This window comes from Lynx rufus, unplaced genomic scaffold, assembly GCF_022079265.1.
Source record: "Lynx rufus isolate CCGP_SWC_20201006 ecotype Redwood Valley unplaced genomic scaffold, mLynRuf1.p SCAF_19, whole genome shotgun sequence".
Classification (NCBI taxonomy): domain Eukaryota; kingdom Metazoa; phylum Chordata; class Mammalia; order Carnivora; family Felidae; genus Lynx; species Lynx rufus.
In genome coordinates, this window is record NW_025814833.1 from 5,940,460 (window position 1) to 5,960,609 (window position 20,150).

General features: G+C 42.9%; 1 protein-coding gene across 3 annotated transcripts; it reads left to right on the forward strand.

The window, feature by feature from the left end:
* The first annotated feature begins 1,297 nt into the window (after positions 1-1,297).
* Positions 1,298-13,168, forward strand: NXT2 (nuclear transport factor 2 like export factor 2). 3 transcript variants are annotated; one of them, XM_047082067.1, is made up of 5 exons: positions 1,298-1,445; positions 1,566-1,650; positions 2,603-2,689; positions 4,221-4,365; positions 11,014-13,168. In XM_047082067.1, exons 2-5 carry the CDS (start codon positions 1,636-1,638, stop codon positions 11,193-11,195), a joined length of 429 nt encoding a protein of 142 aa, XP_046938023.1. In that variant the 5' UTR covers positions 1,298-1,445; positions 1,566-1,635; the 3' UTR covers positions 11,196-13,168. The 3 variants fall into 3 exon arrangements, with proteins under 3 accessions (XP_046938023.1, XP_046938021.1, XP_046938024.1); XM_047082065.1 differs by having other exon boundaries at positions 1,303-1,412; XM_047082068.1 differs by lacking the exons at positions 1,298-1,445; positions 1,566-1,650 and adding an exon at positions 1,838-1,925.
* Positions 13,169-20,150: the final 6,982 nt, after the last annotated feature.

A 20,150-nucleotide genomic window follows, 5' to 3' on the forward strand; every position in this document is an offset into this window, starting at 1 on the left:
CACTCTATTCCCAGAACCGTTCACAGTGTCTAATCGATAGTATGTGCTCAATATTTGTTCAATGAACAAATGAATTATGATGATGGGGGTGGTAAAAATAAAGATTACGAGAATTTAAGCACAGATCACTAAACGAATGCATAAGATTGGAAGTGCAGAGGAAATAATGAGTTGAAATTTTGGACTCAAGCAGCTCAAGAAGCCTGTAGTGCATTTTGGTGTTCATACCTAGCGAAATTCCGTACGTGGCCCTGGAGATCAGAGAAGAGGTGGGAGCTGGAGATGTGTTACTATGTATGATTCATTAGCATACGAGTAGCAATTGACATCACGCGAGAGGAGAGAAGTTTTAAAACGAGACATCCCCCGGAAGTGACGCCACTAAGCGGGGGTGAGGGGGGTGCGCAATAGAAGGAAGCTGGTGCGCTGGCAGTTGAAGCTAGTCTGAAGAGGGGAGAGCCGCGGGGGAAAAAAAACACGTTCAAGTATGAGAAGATACAGAAGAGACTGGTCTCGTGAAGATTCACGAAGATACCAAGGAAGGAGGGACTATTATGATGAGGAGCCAGAAACCAGTTATGGGTGGTAAGGCTATAGAGATATCTAACTGATTTGATGACCCAGAAGTTGTTGGTGTCTTTGAGGTGAACGGTTTTAAAGGATGCCGGAGAGTGTAGGCAGTTTGTAGTGGTAGTTAAATTGTTTGAACTTGAACCCCAACTAGTTTGTGACCCTGAACAGGTTACTTAATCACACTGTGCGTTAACTATAAAACGGAGATGACGGTCTCGTATTGTTATTGAAGTAATAAGTGAAGTAATATGGATTAAAATGCTTAGAAAAGTAACTTTGCTCGTGGTCACCACTCAGTAAAATTTTAGCTGTTAAGAGAGTAGGTTGCAGAAGGCGGGTGAGTGGCGGTGTATACTAATCTTCATTTGAGGTCTGAGAGACAAAAAAAAAAAGCCTCCCAGAATGAAGGAACTTGATAAGCCTTTCCTTATGAATAGCGCAAAATCAAACTGTGAATAATTTCACAAACGCTAGAGACAGGTAGGATTCAATTCAGTGAGGCTAGATTCTTCCAGAATGTTCCAGAACTTTAAATCTCTCTCCACCAGTCATGCGCAGTGTGATTTCCATCCTTTCCCCAAGCTCCACCCCTTTTTCCTATAGGCTACTGATACAGGTCTCTCCGGGCGTTTCTCGTTGGTCTTCGGCCAGCGTTGGCCCCGCCTTCTGAAGCAAAGAAGTCCTCCTATTGGGCCATTCAGAGATTTTTAGCTTGTCCCACGTCCTTGGGAAAATGGATACTTTCTGTCAGAGTATCCAATTAACGAAAGCTGAGTGATTTTTCTTCCCGACGAAGTAGAGAAATATCAAACAAGCGAATACAGGAGACGGATGGGAGGGTACGGTCGGAACTGAAAGGAACTGTACTTAAGGTTGGAACGTCGGGCTGCTTTTAACAACGGACCGAGCTACTTCCGGGAGAGAATGGGCGGGTGGAGAATTCGGCGTTTGGCGGGTTTAGCTGTCTCCCTAAATATTTGATCCTCCCGCAGCCGAGGGAGACGGACACGTGAGGAGGCAGTGACGCCGCCACCGCCGGAAAAACCAGCTTCGAGCTCCCTGATGGCCACGTCTGTGGTGAGTGCCGGGGCCGCGGCAGGGTGCCGTGGCGCCGCGACTCGGCCGGCTGAGGGGAGGGGCACTGGGCCGGGCTGGCTGGTGGTCACGTGGTCCAGTGGCGAATCAGGGCCTGGCCCGCTGGGCCTCGGGGCGGGGCCCGCTCTCTGTAGCCCCCTTGGGTCCCTATTCCCCCACTTCCCCCAACCGCCCCCGACTCCCGGAGTCTGTGCAGTTGCTTTGGGTTGCTGGAAAGGACCCCGAGATGGGAATTGGTGGGAGGCAGGAATGTTGGGGTTTGTTTATGGCTTGCGATCTTTTTTCTCCATTATCTTTCCATCACCTGGTAGAGAAATGAAATTTAAATCTTAATTCAAATAATAGGGTGGGCTCAGTGAATGGCTGGGGGAAAAGGTACTTAATCTCCCGGCAGGAGAAAACCCCCGACAACATCTCTCTTCGTTTTTACAGTTGTTTACAAATGCCAGTGAATTTTTACGTAATATGAGGAAGTTTCCTGTCTTGTTTTCAAGTATTTTATTGAACTGTATTTGTACCCTGTTTTTTTTCCCACTGAACAACTCCTTGTGGTAACTTCTGGCTTAGAGAACTCAATGCTCCCCCCCCTCCTTTTTTAAAGGTTCAGGCCACATCATTTTTATTAAAGTGAATGTTTTGTAAAATACTGGAAGCCTAAAAAGCCTTAACAGTACCAGTTACAAAGCAAAGATTGTAAATTCATATTTGAGAAAAACATTCACTAATGAGGGATGAGATGCCCTTAATATTTGTATCTTAAAATGGTGAAAAATGTAAAAACTGGAGACTTTTGAGCCCTGAACTTTGCAATGTCCAAATTTATATGGAAAAATGTGAGCTGTGTATAGAGCTACAATCATCAGCTTCTGTTGGTTTTCTGTTTGTTAGGAGTTGGAGGCGGTGGTAATGTACACTTACGAATTTTTTCTTGTAGGATTTTAAAACTCATGTAGATCAGGCATGTAGAGCTGCTGAGGAATTTGTCAATATTTACTATGAGACAATGGACAAAAGAAGACGGGTGAGTGTTAGAGACTCTATTACTCTTTATTAAGTACCAGGTTTTTTGGTCTTTTCTCAGTCAGTCATTCATCTGACTTGCATAAGTGATGATTGTAGACTTGCTCTTTAATAAAGTGCATTGTTTAGGGAAGGATTGGTGTGATATCATGGAAGTGTGAGCTCTGGAATCCTAACTCAAGTTTGAGTTGAGTTTACCTAATTGAGTGACCTTGGGCAAATTGCCAACGTTTCTTAACTTCATTTTACTTTTATGGTGGTAAATGGGAACTAACTTACTGCACTTGACACGGCACCTGACATATTTACTTAAATATGTTACCTTTTTTAATCCCATCATTCAGCCAAGATGGTTAAAATAGTATTATAGTGCTAGTGAAGGGGCTTGGCACTACAGGGACTATTCCTTGATTTGCCCATTTAATTTTGTATATTAATAATTTCTGATTAAAGCTCATGGCTATAGTTGGTACTCAGAAATAGGATCCACATGGTTTGGATACTTTAGTATCCAACAGTGCAAGTTATCACTTCGTCAGCTTTTTTGTTGTGATTTATCCCTGAGCGGTATCTTCTCAGTGATTTTTTCAGTGTGTGCTCCAGCCTTGCCTAGGTCTTTTATCCACACAGGATTGCCTTAGAGAATGTTCTTTATGCTGCAGATACAGAAGTTAATATCTTATCTCTAAAAATGTCTTTTTTTTAAGACAGAAGATAAAAGAAGTTTCTGGTACTTGATGTGTGATGACATGGACAGGGGCAAGGGACCTGACAATGGATGTTTTTTGTGTCTTGCTGCTTTCAAAAACAAAGTAGCAAAAAAAAAAAAAGGCAACATAGTTTATTACCAGAGTCAAGATAATGGGCTTGTGTTTTAATCCAAGTGAAGTTGTAGAATTAAGCAAATAATGTGTCCTGTGAGACACTAAACTCCTGTGACCAGGGAGTTAACTGTTGGATTTTGCCTTATTTCAGCCTTAACTACTTGACTTATCGAGGACTCTGCTTTACCAAGTACTCGTGATTCCTTTGAACAAAATATGCTGTTTGCGTAGTAGTAAGAGGAATTCTTCCTAACCTACAACAATAAATGGTTCAAACATTAAATGACTCACACTTACAGGAACCCTAGGGTTGGAATGTATGGGTAGGACCTGATTGGCAACTTTGTTAATTCTCAGAACTAGAAAACTGAGGGAGACTAAAGCTGGTTTGGGGCTGTGTGTGCTTGAAATTTGTGATCGTTTACTTCATTTTAACACAGAAAGCAAAACTTTACATTTAAAACTTTCTTCCAGTTGGGAGACCAAGTTTTTTTTGTGGCTAAAGTGAAGTATCTATTCAGGCCAAGAGTCTATAGAAGGCAGCCACCTTGCTCACAGTGTCTTCCAGCAACAGGGGGCGAGGGGAGTAGAGATGGAAGTAGCACCGTGGAAATGTTTATCTGCCACCTGTAACCCTTCAACCCATTTCTGTAAAATGCTTCCCCAGAAGCAAAAATCCTCATCTTTTTTTCTTTTCTTTCTCTTTAGGCACTAACCAGGCTGTATCTGGACAAGGCCACTTTAATATGGAATGGAAATGTTGTTACAGGGCTAGAAGCCCTAACCAATTTCTTTGATATGTTGCCTTCTAGTGAGTTCCAGGTCAATATGTTAGATTGCCAACCAGTTCATGGTAAGATCATGGTCTTTCTGTGTCTTTTGTCTTCCTCTAGTGAGCACTGAGCTTTAACACCAAAAGCAAACGTGCAACTCTTAGCCACAGAAGTAATTACTTTTTTTTTTTTATATGAAGTTTATTGACAAATTGGTTTCCATACAACACCCAGTGCTCATCCCAAAAGGTGCCCTCCTCAATACCCATCACCCACCCGCCCCTCCCTCCCACCCCCCATCAACCCTCAGTTTGTTCTCAGTTTTTAACAGTCTCTTATGCTTTGGCTCTCTCCCACTCTAACGTCCTTTTTTTTTTTTTTTTCCTTCCCCTCCCCCATGGGTTCCTGTTAAGTTTCTCAGGATCCACATAAGAGTGAAACCATATGGTATCTGTCTTTCTCTGTATGGCTTATTTCACTTAGCATCACACTCTCCAGTTCCATCCACGTTGCTACAAAAGGCCATATTTCATTTTTTCTCATTGCCACGTAGTATTCCATTGTGTATATAAACCACAATTTCTTTATCCATTCATCAGTTGATGGACATTTAGGCTCTTTCCATACTTTGGCTATTGTTGAGAGTGCTGCTATGAACATTGGGGTACAAGTGCCCCTATGCATCAGTACTCCTGTATCCCTTGGGTAGATTCCTAGCAGTGCTATTGCTGGGTCATAGGGTAGGTCTATTTTTAATTTTCTGAGGAACCTCCACACTGCTTTCCAGAGCGGCTGCACCAATTTGCATTCCCACCAACAGTGCAAGAGGGTTCCCGTTTCTCCACATCCTCTCCAGCATCTATAGTCTCCTGATTTGTTCATTTTGGCCACTCTGACTGGCGTGAGGTGATACCTGAGTGTGGTTTTGATTTGTATTTCCCTGATAAGGAGCGACGCTGAACATCTTTTCATGTGCCTGTTGGCCATCTGGATGTCTTCTTTAGAGAAGTGTCTATTCATGTTTTCTGCCCATTTCTTCACTGGGTTATTTGTTTTTCGTGTGTGGAGTTTGGTGAGCTCTTTATAGATTTTAGATACTAGCCCTTTGTCCGATATGTCATTTGCAAATATCTTTTCCCGTTCCGTTGGTTGCCTTTTAGTTTTGTTGGTTGTTTCCTTTGCTGTGCAGAAGCTTTTTATCTTCATAAGGTCCCAGTAATTCACTTCTGCTTTTAATTCCCTTGCCTTTGGGGATGTGTCGAGTAAGAGATTGCTACGGCTGAGGTCAGAGAGGTCTTTTCCTGCTTTCTCCTCTAAGGTTCTGATGGTTTCCTGTCTCACATTTAGGTCCTTTATCCATTTTGAGTTTATTTTTGTGAATGGTGTGAGAAAGTGGTCTAGTTTCAACCTTCTGCATGTTGCTGTCCAGTTCTCCCAGCACCATTTGTTAAAGAGGCTGTCTTTTTTCCATTGGATGTTCTTTCCTGCTTTGTCAAAGATGAGTTGGCCATATGTTTGTGGGTCTAGTTCTGGGGTTTCTATTCTATTCCATTGGTCTGTGTGTCTGTTTTTGTGCCAATACCATGCTGTCTTGATGATGACAGCTTTGTAGTAGAGGCTGAAGTCTGGGATTGTGATGCCTCCTGTTTTGGTCTTCTTCTTCAAAATTCCTTTGGCTATTCGGGGCCTTTTGTGGTTCCATATGAATTTTAGGATGGCTTGTTCTAGTTTCGAGAAGAATGCTGGTGCAATTTTGATTGGGATTGCATTGAATGTGTAGATAGCTTTGGGTAGTATTGACATTTTGACAATATTTATTTTTCCAATCCATGAGCAGGGAATGTCTTTCCATTTCTTTAAATCTTCTTCAATTGCCTTCATAAGCTTTCTATAGTTTTCAGCATACAGATCCTTTACATCTTTGGTTAGATTTATTCCTAGGTATTTTATGCTTCTTGGTGCAATTGTGAATGGGATCAGTTTCTTTATTTGTCTTTCTGTTGCTTCATTGTTAGTGTATAAGAATGCAACTGATTTCTGTACATTGATTTTGTATCCTGCAACTTTGCTGAATTCATGTATCAGTTCTAGCAGACTTTTGGTGGAGTCTATCGGATTTTCCATGTATAATATCATGTCATCTGCAAAAAGCGAAAGCTTGACTTCATCTTTGCCAATTTTGATGCCTTTGATTTCCTTTTGTTGTCTGATTGCTGATGCTAGAACTTCCAGCACTATGTTAAACAACAACGGTGAGAGTGGGCATCCCTGTCGTGTTCCTGATCTCAGGGAAAAAGCTCTCAGTTTTTCCCCGTTGAGGATGATGTTAGCTGTGGGCTTTTCATAAATGGCTTTTATGATCTTTAAGTATGTTCCTTCTATCCCGACTTTCTCAAGGGTTTTTATTAAGAAAGGGTGCTGGATTTTGTCAAAGGCCTTTTCTGCATCGATTGACAGGATCATATGGTTCTTCTCTTTTTTTTTGTTAATGTGATGTATCACGTTGATTGATTTGCGAATGTTGAACCAGCCCTGCATCCCAGGAATGAATCCCACTTGATCATGGTGAATAATTCTTTTTATATGCTGTTGAATTCGATTTGCTAGTATCTTATTGAGAATTTTTGCATCCATATTCATCAGGGATATTGGCCTGTAGTTCTCTTTTTTTACTGGGTCTCTGTCTGGTTTAGGAATCAAAGTAATACTGGCTTCATAGAATGAGTCTGGAAGTTTTCCTTCCCTTTCTATTTCTTGGAATAGCTTGAGAAGGATAGGTATTATCTCTGCTTTAAACGTCTGGTAGAACTCCCCTGGGAAGCCATCTGGTCCTGGACTCTTATTTGTTGGGAGATTTTTGATAACCGATTCAATTTCTTCGCTGGTTATGGGTCTGTTCAAGCTTTCTATTTCCTCCTGATTGAGTTTTGGAAGAGTGTGGGTGTTTAGGAATTTGTCCATTTCTTCCAGGTTGTCCAATTTGTTGGCATATAATTTTTCATAGTATTCCCTGATAATTGTTTGTATCTCTGAGGGATTGGTTGTAATAATTCCATTTTCATTCATGATTTTATCTATTTGGGTCATCTCCCTTTTCTTTTTGAGAAGCCTGGCTAGAGGTTTGTCAATTTTGTTTATTTTTTCAAAAAACCAACTCTTGGTTTCGTTGATCTGCTCTACAGTTTTTTTAGATTCCATATTGTTTATTTCTGCTCTGATCTTTATTATTTCTCTTCTTCTGCTGGGTTTAGGCTGCCTTTGCTGTTCTGCTTCTATTTCCTTTAGGTGTGCTGTTAGATTTTGTATTTGGGATTTTTCTTGTTTCTTGAGATAGGCCTGGATTGCAATGTATTTTCCTCTCAGGACTGCCTTCGCTGCGTCCCAAAGCGTTTGGATTGTTGTATTTTCATTTTCGTTTGTTTCCATATATTTTTTGATTTCTTCTCTAATTGCCTGGTTGACCCACTCATTCGTTAGTAGGGTGTTCTTTAACCTCCATGCTTTTGGAGGTTTTCCAGACTTTTTCCTGTGGTTGATTTCAAGCTTCATAGCATTGTGGTCTGAAAGTATGCATGGTATAATTTCAATTCTTGTAAACTTATGAAGGGCTGTTTTGTGACCCAGTATATGATCTATCTTGGAGAATGTTCCATGTGCACTCGAGAAGAAAGTATATTCTGTTGCTTTGGGATGCAGAGTTCTAAATATATCTGTCAAGTCCATCTGATCCAGTGTCTCATTCAGGGCCCTTGTTTCTTTATTGACCGTGTGTCTAGATGATCTATCCATTTCTGTAAGTGGGGTGTTAAAGTCCCCTGCAATTACCACATTCTTATCAATAAGGTTGCTTCTGTTTATGAGTAATTGTTTTATATATTTGGGGGCTCCAGTATTCGGCGCATAGACATTTATAATTGTTAGCTCTTCCTGATGGATAGACCCTGTAACTATTATATAATGCCCTTCTTCATCTCTTGTTACAGCCTTTAATTTAAAGTCTAGTTTGTCTGATATAAGTATGGCTACTCCAGCTTTCTTCTGGCTTCCAGTAGCATGATAAATAGTTCTCCATCCCCTCACTCTGAATCTAAAGGTGTCCTCAGGTCTAAAATGAGTCTCTTGTAGACAGCAAATAGATGGGTCTTGTTTTTTTATCCATTCTGATACCCTATGTCTTTTGGTTGGCGCATTTAATCCATTTACATTCAGTGTTATTATAGAAAGATACGGGTTTAGAGTCATTGTGATGTCTGTATGTTTTATGCTTGTAGTGATGTCTCTGGTACTTTGTCTCACAGGGTCCCCCTTAGGATCTCTTGTAGGGCTGGTTTAGTGGTGACAAATTCCTTCAGTTTTTGTTTGTTTGGGAAGACCTTTATCTCTCCTTCTATTCTAAATGACAGACTTGCTGGATAAAGGATTCTCGGCTGCATATTTTTGCTGTCTAGCACCCTGAAAATCTCGTGCCAATTCTTTCTGGCCTGCCAAGTTTCAAAAGAGAGATCAGTCACGAGTCTTATAGGTCTCCCTTTATATGTGAGGGCACGTTTACCCCTTGCTGCTTTCAGAATTTTCTCTTTATCCTTGTATTTTGCCAGTTTCACTATGATATGTCGTGCAGAAGATCGATTCAAGTTACGTCTGAAGGGAGTTCTCTGTGCCTCTTGGATTTCAATGCCTTTTTCCTTCCCCAGTTCAGGGAAGTTCTCAGCTATAATTTCTTCAAGTACCCCTTCAGCACCTTTCCCTCTCTCTTCCTCCTCTGGGATACCAATTATGCGTATATTATTTCTTTTTAGTGTATCACTTAGTTCTCTAATTTTCCCCTCATACTCCTGGATTTTTTTATCTCTCTTTTTCTCAGCTTCCTCTTTTTCCATAACTTTATCTTCTAGTTCACCTATTCTCTCCTCTGCCTCTTCCATCCGAGCCGTGGTGGTTTGCATTTTGTTTTCCATATCCTTTAAAGCGTTTTTCAGCTCCTCGTGACTGTTCCTTAGTCCCCTGATGTCTGTAGCAAGAGATTCTCTGCTGTCCTGTATGCTGTTTTCCAGCTCAGCGATTAATTTTATGACTATTATTCTAAATTCACTTTCTGTTATATTATTTAAATCCTTTTTGATCAGCTCATTAGCTGTTGTTATTTCCTGGAGATTCTTCTGAGGGGAATTCTTCCGCTTGGTCATTTTGGATAGTCCCTGGTGTGGTGAGGGCCTGCAGGGCACTTCCCCTGTGCTGTGGTGTATAACTGGAGTTGGTGGGCGGGGCCGCAGTCCGACCTGATGTCTGCCCCCAGCCCACCGCTGGGGCCACAGTCAGACTGGTGTGTGCCTTCTCTTCCCCTCTCCTAGGGGCGGGATTCACTGTGGGGTGGCGTGGCCCGTCTGGGCTACTTGCACACTGCCAGGCTTGTGATGCTGGGGATCTGGCGTATTAGCTGGGGTGGGAAGGCAAGGTGCACGGCGGCAGGGGGGGCAGGCTTAGCTCGCTTCTCCTTAGGTGATCCACTTCAGGAGGGGCCCTGTGGCAGCCGGAGGGAGTCAGATCGCTGCCGGAGGTTTGGCTCCGCAGAAGCACAGAGTTGGGTGTTCGCGCGGAGCGAGCAATTTCCCTGGCCGGAGCCGGTTCCCTTTGGGATTTTGGCTGGGGGATGGGCGGGGGAGATGGCGCTGGCGAGCGCCTTTGTTCCCCACCAAACTGAGCTCTGTCGTCCGGGGGGCTCCGCAGCTCTCCCTCCCTTTGTCCTCCAGCCTTCCCGCTTTCCGAGCAGAGCTGTTAACTTATGACCTCCCAGACGCTAAGTCGCGCTTGCTGTCGGAACACAGTCCGTCAGGCCCCTCCGCTTTTGCAAGCCGGACTCGGGGGCTCTGCTTGGCCGGCAAGCCGCCCCTCTGCCCCGGCTCCCTCCCGCCAGTCCGTGGAGAGCGCACCGCCTCGCCGCCCTTCCTACCCTCTTCCGTGGGCCTCTCGTCTGCACTTGGGTCCGGTGACTCTGTTCTGCTAATCCTCTGGCGGTTTTCTGGGTTATTTAGGCAGGTGTAGGTGGAATCTAAGTGATCAGCAGGACGCGCGGTGAGCCCAGCGTCCTCCTACGCCGCCATCTTCCCAGAATCCAAACACATAAGTCCAGAAGTAATTACTTTTTTGAGCAAGTTAAAAATGAAAAATTCAGGGGTACCTGAGTGGCTCAGTCAGTTAAGCATCCAACTCTTGGTTTTGGCTCAGGTCATGATTTCACAGTTTGTGAGTTCGAGCCCTGCGTCGGGCTCTATGCTGACAGCTCAGAGCCTGGAGCCTGCTTCAGATTCTGCATCGCCCTCTTTGCCCCTCCCCTGCTCATGCTATGTCTGTCTCTCTCAAAAATAAATAAACATTAAAAAAATTTTAAAAATGAAGCAAACTAAGAAACAGCTCTGTTAGAAACCCAATGAAGTATGGATAAATGCAGGAACCAAAGGGTCCTGTGCTAGATATAAGCTCTTCACTTAGAAACTTTAGTGTACCCCAAATCTTTCTGGACTGCAAATAATTTTAATCTGCTTTGAAATGATTATTTAGTTTTCTGCTTTTTGAGAGCACAGGTTCAAGATTGTGCTCAAGGTCGAGAAAGTTGATGAAACTCTTTTGCTGTGTCAAATTATAAGCATTGTAGTTTAAGCCTGGAAATCTGTTTATTGAGAGAAACTGTGACCTCTTCTCTATTTTTTTTTTCCTTAATGTGGGTGAAGAGCAAGCTACTCAGGCGCAGACCACAGTTCTCGTTGTGACCAGTGGAACTGTGAAGTTTGATGGAAACAAACAACACTACTTCAACCAGAACTTCCTGCTGACCGCCCAGTCTAATCCTCAAAACACCGTGTGGAAGATTGCAAGCGATTGCTTTCGTTTCCAAGATTGGGCTAGTACTTAAAGTCCATTCTTCTTTGGTCCATTAGTTCCAGCAACAGAAATTTATGTGAAGTAATTCATTTCATTGTGGAAGCACTAGAAACTAGTATGTGCCGAAACTGTGTTTCTTTAATACTTTTTTTATTCATAGCAGCGCCTTTTCTAGCAGCTGCCAGTTTGGATCGTTGCCCTTAAGAGCTTTAATGCTAGTTTTTTACATGCCTTATATGCATTTCACTCATGACATTCTTACAGTTATATTGTACACATGGTTTCTGTATTAACATACTCACTGTGAGCCCAGCCTATTGCAAAAATGAAATTCTTTTATAATATTATCTATGGGATATCAGCACAACATAACTCTCTGGGAGAAAGCGGAGTTTTTCATTGTTATTAGATTAAGTTTTTAGTAAGACATAGAGCTATTGCCAGTAAATGCTGGTAATGCAGTTTTAACCTAAGGCTTTTCCAAATCAGTTCAGTGAAAGTATTACTAATATAGGTTTGCATAGTTGCCCTGATGTACTAGCATATAGAGATGTTCAGTCGTCTTTTTTTCATGTTAAGTATTTGTTTTATGTCGGCATGTTTCCCTATGGAGTGAATTTATTTACTAAAATGTTCCCAGTTGATACTTGAGCATTAGATATACTCAGTGGTTTTCAAAGTAAAACTACTTAAAAAGATTTTTTGTGGCAGCTCCAAGTTTATAACGTTAGGTACCGAATGGTATAGTAGGACTAATATAGCTTTATTGGGAGAATGGGGAGTGAAAAATGGAGAGATCCAAGGTTGGCCAAAAGTTAAGAAGGGTGGCCAAATGGTACATTTTTGGTACTTGTTTTCTACCTCCTGAAAATATCACCTGTTTTTAGGGTTTAAGTCATAAATTGTCCTTGCCAAATGGTCCCGAGTGTCACTTTTGTTCTAAGAATGATTTTGAAAGGTTCTTCCAGTTCGCCTCATACTTCCCACCAATATTTATCTCAAATGTATTCAAGAACTTATGGGGGTTAAATGTCAGCAATAAGCCTGACCCTGCAGGGTCTGACAGGAAAGTGGGAAACAAAGCCATTGCTATATATTTGGGACACTCTTACCTGCTAAGTCTTCCATGTGAACTTCAGGCCAAACGTCTCCTGTGTATTACCCACCCCCAAAGTAAGCGATTTGTTCTCTGTTGTTTACACTGTCGTCTGCATTTTTTTTATTACTTATTTAAAGTTAAAGTTATTTAATTTGACGTGCTGTTCTTCTGTGAAGCAAATGGAACTATTTTTAAACATGTTCCTGTTATGTGGCTAGGTCTCTGTCTTTTTTAAAGAGAGAAAAGAGGAAGGCAGGTTTTCATCAACTCCTAGGCTTCAAAAGAACAGACTGATTCATGTTGCATCTCGACATCTAAAGAGAAAAGGCTAGCGTTGGTTTTTTTGTTACACTTTAACATTTTTTAACATATTGTTTCAGTGTTTTTAAGCTAAACGTGCCAGCTTCATTTCTCCATTGCAACTCAGAGTCCCTGTTTCTCACCACTTACTTTGAAAACAAGCAGTTCATTTACTGTTGCCCCAAACTACACATTTTACTTCTGATAATAGAACCAACTAGGAGAAGGAGGTGGAACAGAAATTTAGACCACACTCCGTTGTGGTACTGAGCAAAGCTTACATGGTATATTCTACTCAAAGTGAGCTTATTCTAATCTGGGGTTGGCCATTTAACGCCTGTATCAGCAAAAGCCAGTGCCCAAACACTGCCCTTTCCCTTGTAGAGAACAGTCTCAAGTAAAAGCTGCATATAACTAGCAATAACTGAATTGAGCAGTTATACTGTATTGTTTTACGATTCCTATATACATTGATTTTTCCTTCTGTATAACTTTTAAATGGCTGGAACTACTCTTCTGTGGACTAAGACTGTATTTTTGACATGCACATATTTTTGTAACTTGAAAAAATAAAATAAAATTTTCCTTGTGACAGGTTTTCTCAAGCTTGTTTTAAGGTCTTTTGGTTTTTCTTTTGAAGACTCCAGAAATGACTACCTGTATAATACAAAGTTTCTGTATGATGCAAAGTTTTCAAATTAAACATACACACACACACACACACACACATTAGAGTGTTGAAAACAATGGTTGACAACCTGGATTTTGTCTCTTCTCTAACCTGTGTTCTTTTCCTACCAAATGTTCACATCCTGATATCACCTGTTTGAGGTAGCAGGATTCTGGTGAGATGTTGAAAATTTTAACCCTGAGAAACTAGCCAAAATGCTGGATTCCATAGGCAGTTAAACCAAAAGAGTTGGTTTCCAAAAAGAATGGTCTCCTTAAATTCAATTCTACATTAAAAATATGTCAACAGAGGGGCGCCTGAGTGGCTCAGTCAAGTGACTCTTGATTATGGCTTATGTCATTGTCCCAGGGTCATGGGATCAAGCCCCATGTTGGGCTCCACAATGAGCGTGGAGCCTGCTTGGGATTCTCCCTCTCTTGCCTCTCCCCCTACTCATGCCTGCACTTGCTGTCTCTCTAAAAAATGAAAAAATAATTTAATGTCAACAGACACTTCGAGAGGAGGGAGAAGATGCAACACCCCTGGAAACCAACTACCATTTTTCATCTTCAAAGATGCACATATTTTTCACAAGTTAATATCCCTGAAATTGGTATGGATCACAAACATGTCAAATCATAGTTTAATCACCTTTTTTCCTTTTCTCAGTAGTACACAAAATACTGCTGAGTCTCAAATTGATGGCATCTTAGATTAGACTGATGAAGTCCAGTAAGGAGTTGCCTAGATAAAAAATGGTTAGGAATCTAATCTACTTAGGTCTAAATTTGTAGGCAGTGGAAGTAATCAGCTATCAGCCTAGGAGGCCTGTAACTCAAGACTCAAATTCTGCCAAGTTCCTTGTGTTTCTATATGGCTAGAAGAGCCACAGACCTTATTTAAACGTACTTGAGCCTTGGAGAATTGGAGTCATAACATTTTCCTGATTTTTGAAAGTCACCTAGTGATATAAGATGTGTCTAAAAAGATAGTACCAGTGAGATTAAAGGGCACATGTGTTTGGGGAAGGAGCAAGCAGGCAACAAAAGGCAAGAAGATAGCATGTGTTTTATTGTGGAATGTTTCTGGATTAACTTGCTTGAAACTAGTGAGGCAGGAAATTGGTAGAAGGGGACTTCACTTGCTGATTCTTGTTATAATATGATTTAATACACGGTATAAAGGATAAGGCTGGTATAAAGGATAACCTGTCTAGGGGGGAAATGATAGGGCAGATTTGGCTTTTTGGTTTAACAGTTGGCTTGATACAATGAAAACATTTCATCAAAAACACTTGCCTCCCAAACTTCTGTATTCTATTTTTTCCCGGAGCACCTGGGTGGCTCAGTCTGTTAAGCGTCAGAGTCTTGATTTCAGCACAGGTTGTGCTCTCATGGCTCATGAGTCCGAGCCCTGCATCCTGCTGTATGCTGACAGCAGGGAGCCTGCTTGGGATTCATTCTCTCCCTCTCTCTGCCCTTCCCCCGCACTCTCTCTCTCTCTCTCTCAAGAATAAGTAAAGAAATATAAATTAGTTAATAAATATTTGCCCTTCTTTGCCAAATGCAGGTTTCTGTACAAAAGAGTTCTCAGTGACTATCAGTGGCCTATATAGATCAGTCTTGCTTCCTAGAGAAGCACTAAAAGGAGGAAATATGTTGTTGGAGGGTCTTAGGATACAGCCTGCATCTCAAATTGAGGTGTATATATCCTCTAGATCAGTGGTTTTCAAAGGTTTTGCTCTAACGCACAATAAGTACAAAATAGCACAATCCAGCACGCAGATGCATAAATGTAACAAACTAATTCAAATGTTATGTCCAAAATAAAACTCATGTTTCCTACTTTCAGGTTGTTTCTGGTACTTTCCATTTCATTGTGTTGATTTTATTTTTATTTTTTTGAAAATTCTGTTCACAGCCACTGAATAGACTTTTTCCAACTTCTTAATGGATTATATCAGCAGTTTGGAAAACACAAAAATAGAGCAAATATATTATTTTCACTATCACTTTCTAGTGTAGGCTGGGGTCGGGTCGGCTTCCAGAAAGTGGTACCGTGGGTCAACAATGTCACCCTGATTTAGAAATGATCAAAAACTTCCTCCTCCCGGGTGTGTCATATTTGTGGAGGGCAAAGAAGGGGAGCACTGTTTTCCTCCTATTCCTTATCTTGCACCCAAAGTCCAGAGCTAAGAAAGCAACTGTTTAGGCAGAATCTGAGAATAGCATGTGTGGTGATGAAAAGGATTCGAAATGGGGAAGCTGCCCTATTTCAGGTATCCAAGAAGAGAATGGAGTAGGCATTGCAGCAGAAACACTTTTGAACATGGTTTGAGACTGCATAAACTGTATTTTGGTCTATTTCAAGTCAATTTCGTGTGGGTTTTTTTTTCCTTTCCCTCTCTTCTTGGACATTCCAGACATTTACATTACCAACTCTCTGGTTTAACAAAGGCTGTGGTGTTCCTGGCTGTGTAAATCCTGGTCCCAGACCCAAGGAGACCCGTATACTAAGGCTGTTCTGCCCCTGCTGTGCTTTGTGGCCTTTGGTAATTCACTTAGTCTGGGCTTCTGTCTTCAGATGTTGAGAATGGACATTTGCCCTATCTGGCCCACCAGGCAGTTGTGAGGTTCAAATAAGACAACAAATGAGAAAACACTGCACAAAACGGTATGCTTTTGGCTTGGTTATTGGCTTCTCCCTCTCCCCAAATTCTGTTTCTTTTGCAGTAAAATCAGTTGATAGAGACTGCCATCCACAATCACAACTTGCCACTGCCTGTGCAAGACTTCTTCCAGCTCCACAAAAAGGCTAACGTTAGATCCAGATAACGATGACCAATTTACTGTATATTAAAAAAAGGGATTTAGGGGGTGCTGGGGTGGCTCAGTGGGTTAAGCATCCAGACTCTTGATTTCAGCCGAGGTCACGATCTCATGGTTTCATGAGTTTGAGCCCTGCGTCAGGCTCTGCACTGACAGTGCGGAGCCTGCTTGGGATTCTCTCTCTCTCCCTCTCTCTGCCTCTATCTCCTCTCAAATAGGTGAGACAGATAGATGATAGATTTAGGCCCTTAAAGGGAAGCAAGAATAGCAATTCGCAAATGTATTTTTGAGAGGTCTGTCTGCAACGGGGAAAAAATGGACTGGAACATTGATTCCAATTCTCTTACCCAAAGGCAGGAAATCATCGAGAGGTGTCTGCAACACTAACTGCAGGTGCTTCCAGCCCCCCCTTCCTCGTTCCCCACCCCTGCCCCCTGCAGCCCTCAGCTTCTGGAGTGGCCCACATGAACTTTGTTCCCCTTCCCTTTTTGTGCTGTTTCTAAAACAAACAAATCTTTGGGAGACCAGTGACAAAACTAGGAACTAGGGGGCCTCCTACCTCCACACCCCTTCCTCCCATCCTTCTGGGGCTGTACCTCGTTTTGCGTTCCAAGGTCCCCACAGTTGCAGACTCTGGAGTCTCCTGCCCTCTCCTCAAACACCCCTCCCCATCCCATGGGGACATCTTTGCCCTAAGACTCATTCTCTCAGGCCCCACCCTCCATTTTCAAGTTAAGCTTGTTAACGCCTAAACTCAACAGGGAAGTGACTAGCTTCTGTCTCCTGGGGTTTCTGCATTTTGTCTGGAAGCAACTGGAATGATACTATACCTCAAAGATATGGCCCCTCATCGTGGCTCTTGGGACATATGTTTCGTGTGTGAGGGATGAGAGTAATGTGATTGGTGCCCCTCAAACTGTACCTTGCAGAAGGCCAACTTCTATATACTATTTATCGTGGGATATAAATGAGCCCAGCATATAACCTCCAATGTATCCTATTGATTAGGCATTCTTTTGACTTCCGTTCACTGTGAGAAATGTCTTCTATTCCACTGCTGCTCTCATCCAGTTGTTAGTGGGCCGAGAACCCTCCCAAACCCCGTTTCTGCCCCATGCTGTTTATCAGCCTGCAGAACCCCTTTGGCACCAGCCTCAGAAAACTCTAGAACATAGCGTGGTGTGAGCTAATGGGCCGGCTTGGAATCAAAAAGACACAGAGGTGGATTGTGGGCTTGCCAATTGCTGACTGCGTGATCCTTTGGCACGTTATTAATCCTGTACCAGAGCCTCCACTTCCTCATCTATAAAAGGGAGATAATAATAATTACCTTGTGGGGCGCCTGGGTGGCTCAGTCAGTTAAGCGCCCCACTTCAGCTCAGGTCATGATTTCATGGTTCATGCGTTCAAATCCCACATTGGGCTCTCCACCCTCAGTGAGGAGCCTGCTATAGATCTTCTGCCTCCCTCTCTCGCTCTGCCCCTCCCCCACTGGCTCTCACTCTCTCTCGAAAATAAACATTAAAAAAATGTTTTGGGGGCGCCTGGGTAGCTCAGTCGGTTGAGCGTCCGACTTCGGCTCAGGTCATGATCTCACGGTTTGTGGGTTCGAGCCCCGCGTCATGCACTGTGCTGACAGCTCAGAGCCTGGAGGCTGCTGCAGATTCTGGGTCTCCCTTTCTCTCTGCCCCTGCTCTGCTCATGCTCCATCTCTCTCAAAAATAAATAAAACATTAAAAAAAAGTAAAAAATTTTAAATACTAATACTTACCTTGCAAGGTTACTGTGACACTTGAATGAGGAAATAGCTGTACCAAACCTGGCACACGGTAATGACATAGCTAACCGTCATTAAGCACTTACACGTGCCGAGCAACACTAAGCACCTCGCGCATTATCTCATTTGACCTCACCGTAACCCTAGGAAATAGGTGCCATTTTCATGACCAGTTTGAAAATTAGGAAACTGAGGTTCAGAGAAAGAGTCACTAGTCCAAAGCTACCCCGTGGCAGAAGCAGGGTTCAACAGCAGGCCCTTATGACTCTTAACCATTACAGTAGAATTACAGGCATGTCATGAATGGCAGTGATCGCCATAACTGCTGTGTTGTACATTCTTGGAGCCAAGCCTGAAGGAGATTCCACTGCCCAGATGCCCAGTGTATCTATGTGCACACTCATTGTCTTCGGCAGAATCTTCTTTACTTCCCTGGCCAGAAGGCTCCTAGAGCTGAGGGTTAAACGTGGAGAAGCATCAGAGGCTGGAACCTGCTTCAGATTCTGTTACTCCTTCTCTCTCTGCTCCTCCCCCACTCATGCTCTGTCTCTGTCTCTCAAAAGTGAATAAAGGTTAAAAAATCTATTAAACGTGGAGAAGCATATTCAGTACATAAGTCACAAGTCGGGGGGAATCTTGAGCTCATGTCTGGAGGGAAAAATACAATAGAACAGGGTGGGAGCCACTCTCACCCCCAACTCCTTATAAGGCAGGGAGCCAGCCCAAAGCTGCAAACCCTGTCTTGGGAGTATCACCGGGTGCTACCTTGCATTAGCACTGATCTGCCTTGACGCAGGGGTGTTGGCCATTTTCTTGGTGGTTAGAAATGGTTAAAGGTGTGGCAGCTTAGGGACACTGTTCAATTTACCTTTCTGGAAAGAACTCACCTTTCGCTGTGAGGACAGCCGAGAACCTCTATATAGTTGCAGTGGGCTGCAACATCTGAGCCGAGGCCATGCTCCTTTGGGGCAGCCTTCAGCCAGTGACTGAACACAGGAAGGTACTAAAGCCTGGCCATTTCAGTCCCCTGCTTCACTAAAGATCTATCTTTTCTCTGCAGCTGCCTCCTGGAGCGGTCCAGGCTTCCAGATCCATATCACAGCCTACCTAACTCTGCTTGTGTCCTTCTATCCTCTCACCAATGTTGGATATACAGCAATGTCTGGAGATTTACTTGCCCAATCCCACTTCCTTCTTCTTCATCTTTCACAGATGTCAACCCCCAATCAACCTTTCTCCCCTAACTCCATCTTGATGTCTGCTTCCTAGAGACTCCAAGCTGACCCAGGAGTTTCTGTCACCTGTCGTTTGTTGAATTGAAGCACTGATCAATATTGACAGTATCTGGTGGTTTGTCCAGCAGGTATCCTCGTAGCTTGCTTGACATGGAACCTTCCACGAGCAAGGAAAAAAAAAGAACAGGAGACAAAGACTCATTGCAAAGCCCTATACCCAGGCTATGGGAGAGGCATCCCAGGCACTTGGGCATAAGATTAGAGTCCTGGCTGACTGCATTTGGTCTATGGAGGGTTGGAGTCGAAGAGGGGATGGAGAGATACTTGGGCTGTCCAGGCCTGGCAGGCAGGGAAAAAGATGGGTGACGGGGAGGGGAAAGTTGGGGAATGGGAGTGCATGGCCCAGATAACACTGTTAATATTCACCAAGGGACCCCAGCATCCTGGTATGTTAGCATCCTGGCAGCAAAATCTACACCTAACCAGTACTTTCCAAATACAAACTAGCCTGCCAGTCAACATTGTTGATCTGTATACCTTGGCCTTCTGTCCCATCCCACCTCTCACTCTTGCCTTCTGTGTCATCTTGCCCAAGAACAGAGATTCTGAACCTGATCTGGGGTCCACAGAACTCTTGGAGCTTGGGGAGAGTGGGCTGTGATTTCCCAAGCAAATGAATATTTATCTAAGGACAGAGGTTATAGGTTTCACTAGCATCTCAAAGGACAGGAGAACTGAGTGCTAAAGAGATTAGAAACTATTGGTCCAGAGTAAGTGAGTCTATTTTTATGGATTTTGTAGAGAAAACTGGCACAAAGTAGGTGCCCCAAAGTAATTGCTACATGAATTCGTGCCTAGAGAAAGGAAATGACTATGGGTAACAAAAATTCACTCAGAGATAAAACCTAAAACACTTGGCATGGTACCTGATACACAGTAGGGCTTCAGTAAAAAATATATATATAATTATCACCATCATCACATGGTCAATCTTTTGAACAGGAATCTGGACTCCAGGCTGACTGAACAATAACGTATTTAACCATTTTCTGTCGCTGGGTATACCAATTGTCTCCA

What these genes read in the sequence shown, in the direction of transcription:
- NXT2 (XM_047082065.1), top strand. An exon ending in CAATGGACAAAAGAAGACGG is followed by an intron (nt 2,690 to 4,220) that starts GTGAGTGTTAGA and finishes CTTTCTCTTTAG; the next exon opens with GCACTAACCAGGCTGTATCT. An exon ending in AGATTGCCAACCAGTTCATG is followed by an intron (nt 4,366 to 11,013) that starts GTAAGATCATGG and finishes ATGTGGGTGAAG; the next exon opens with AGCAAGCTACTCAGGCGCAG.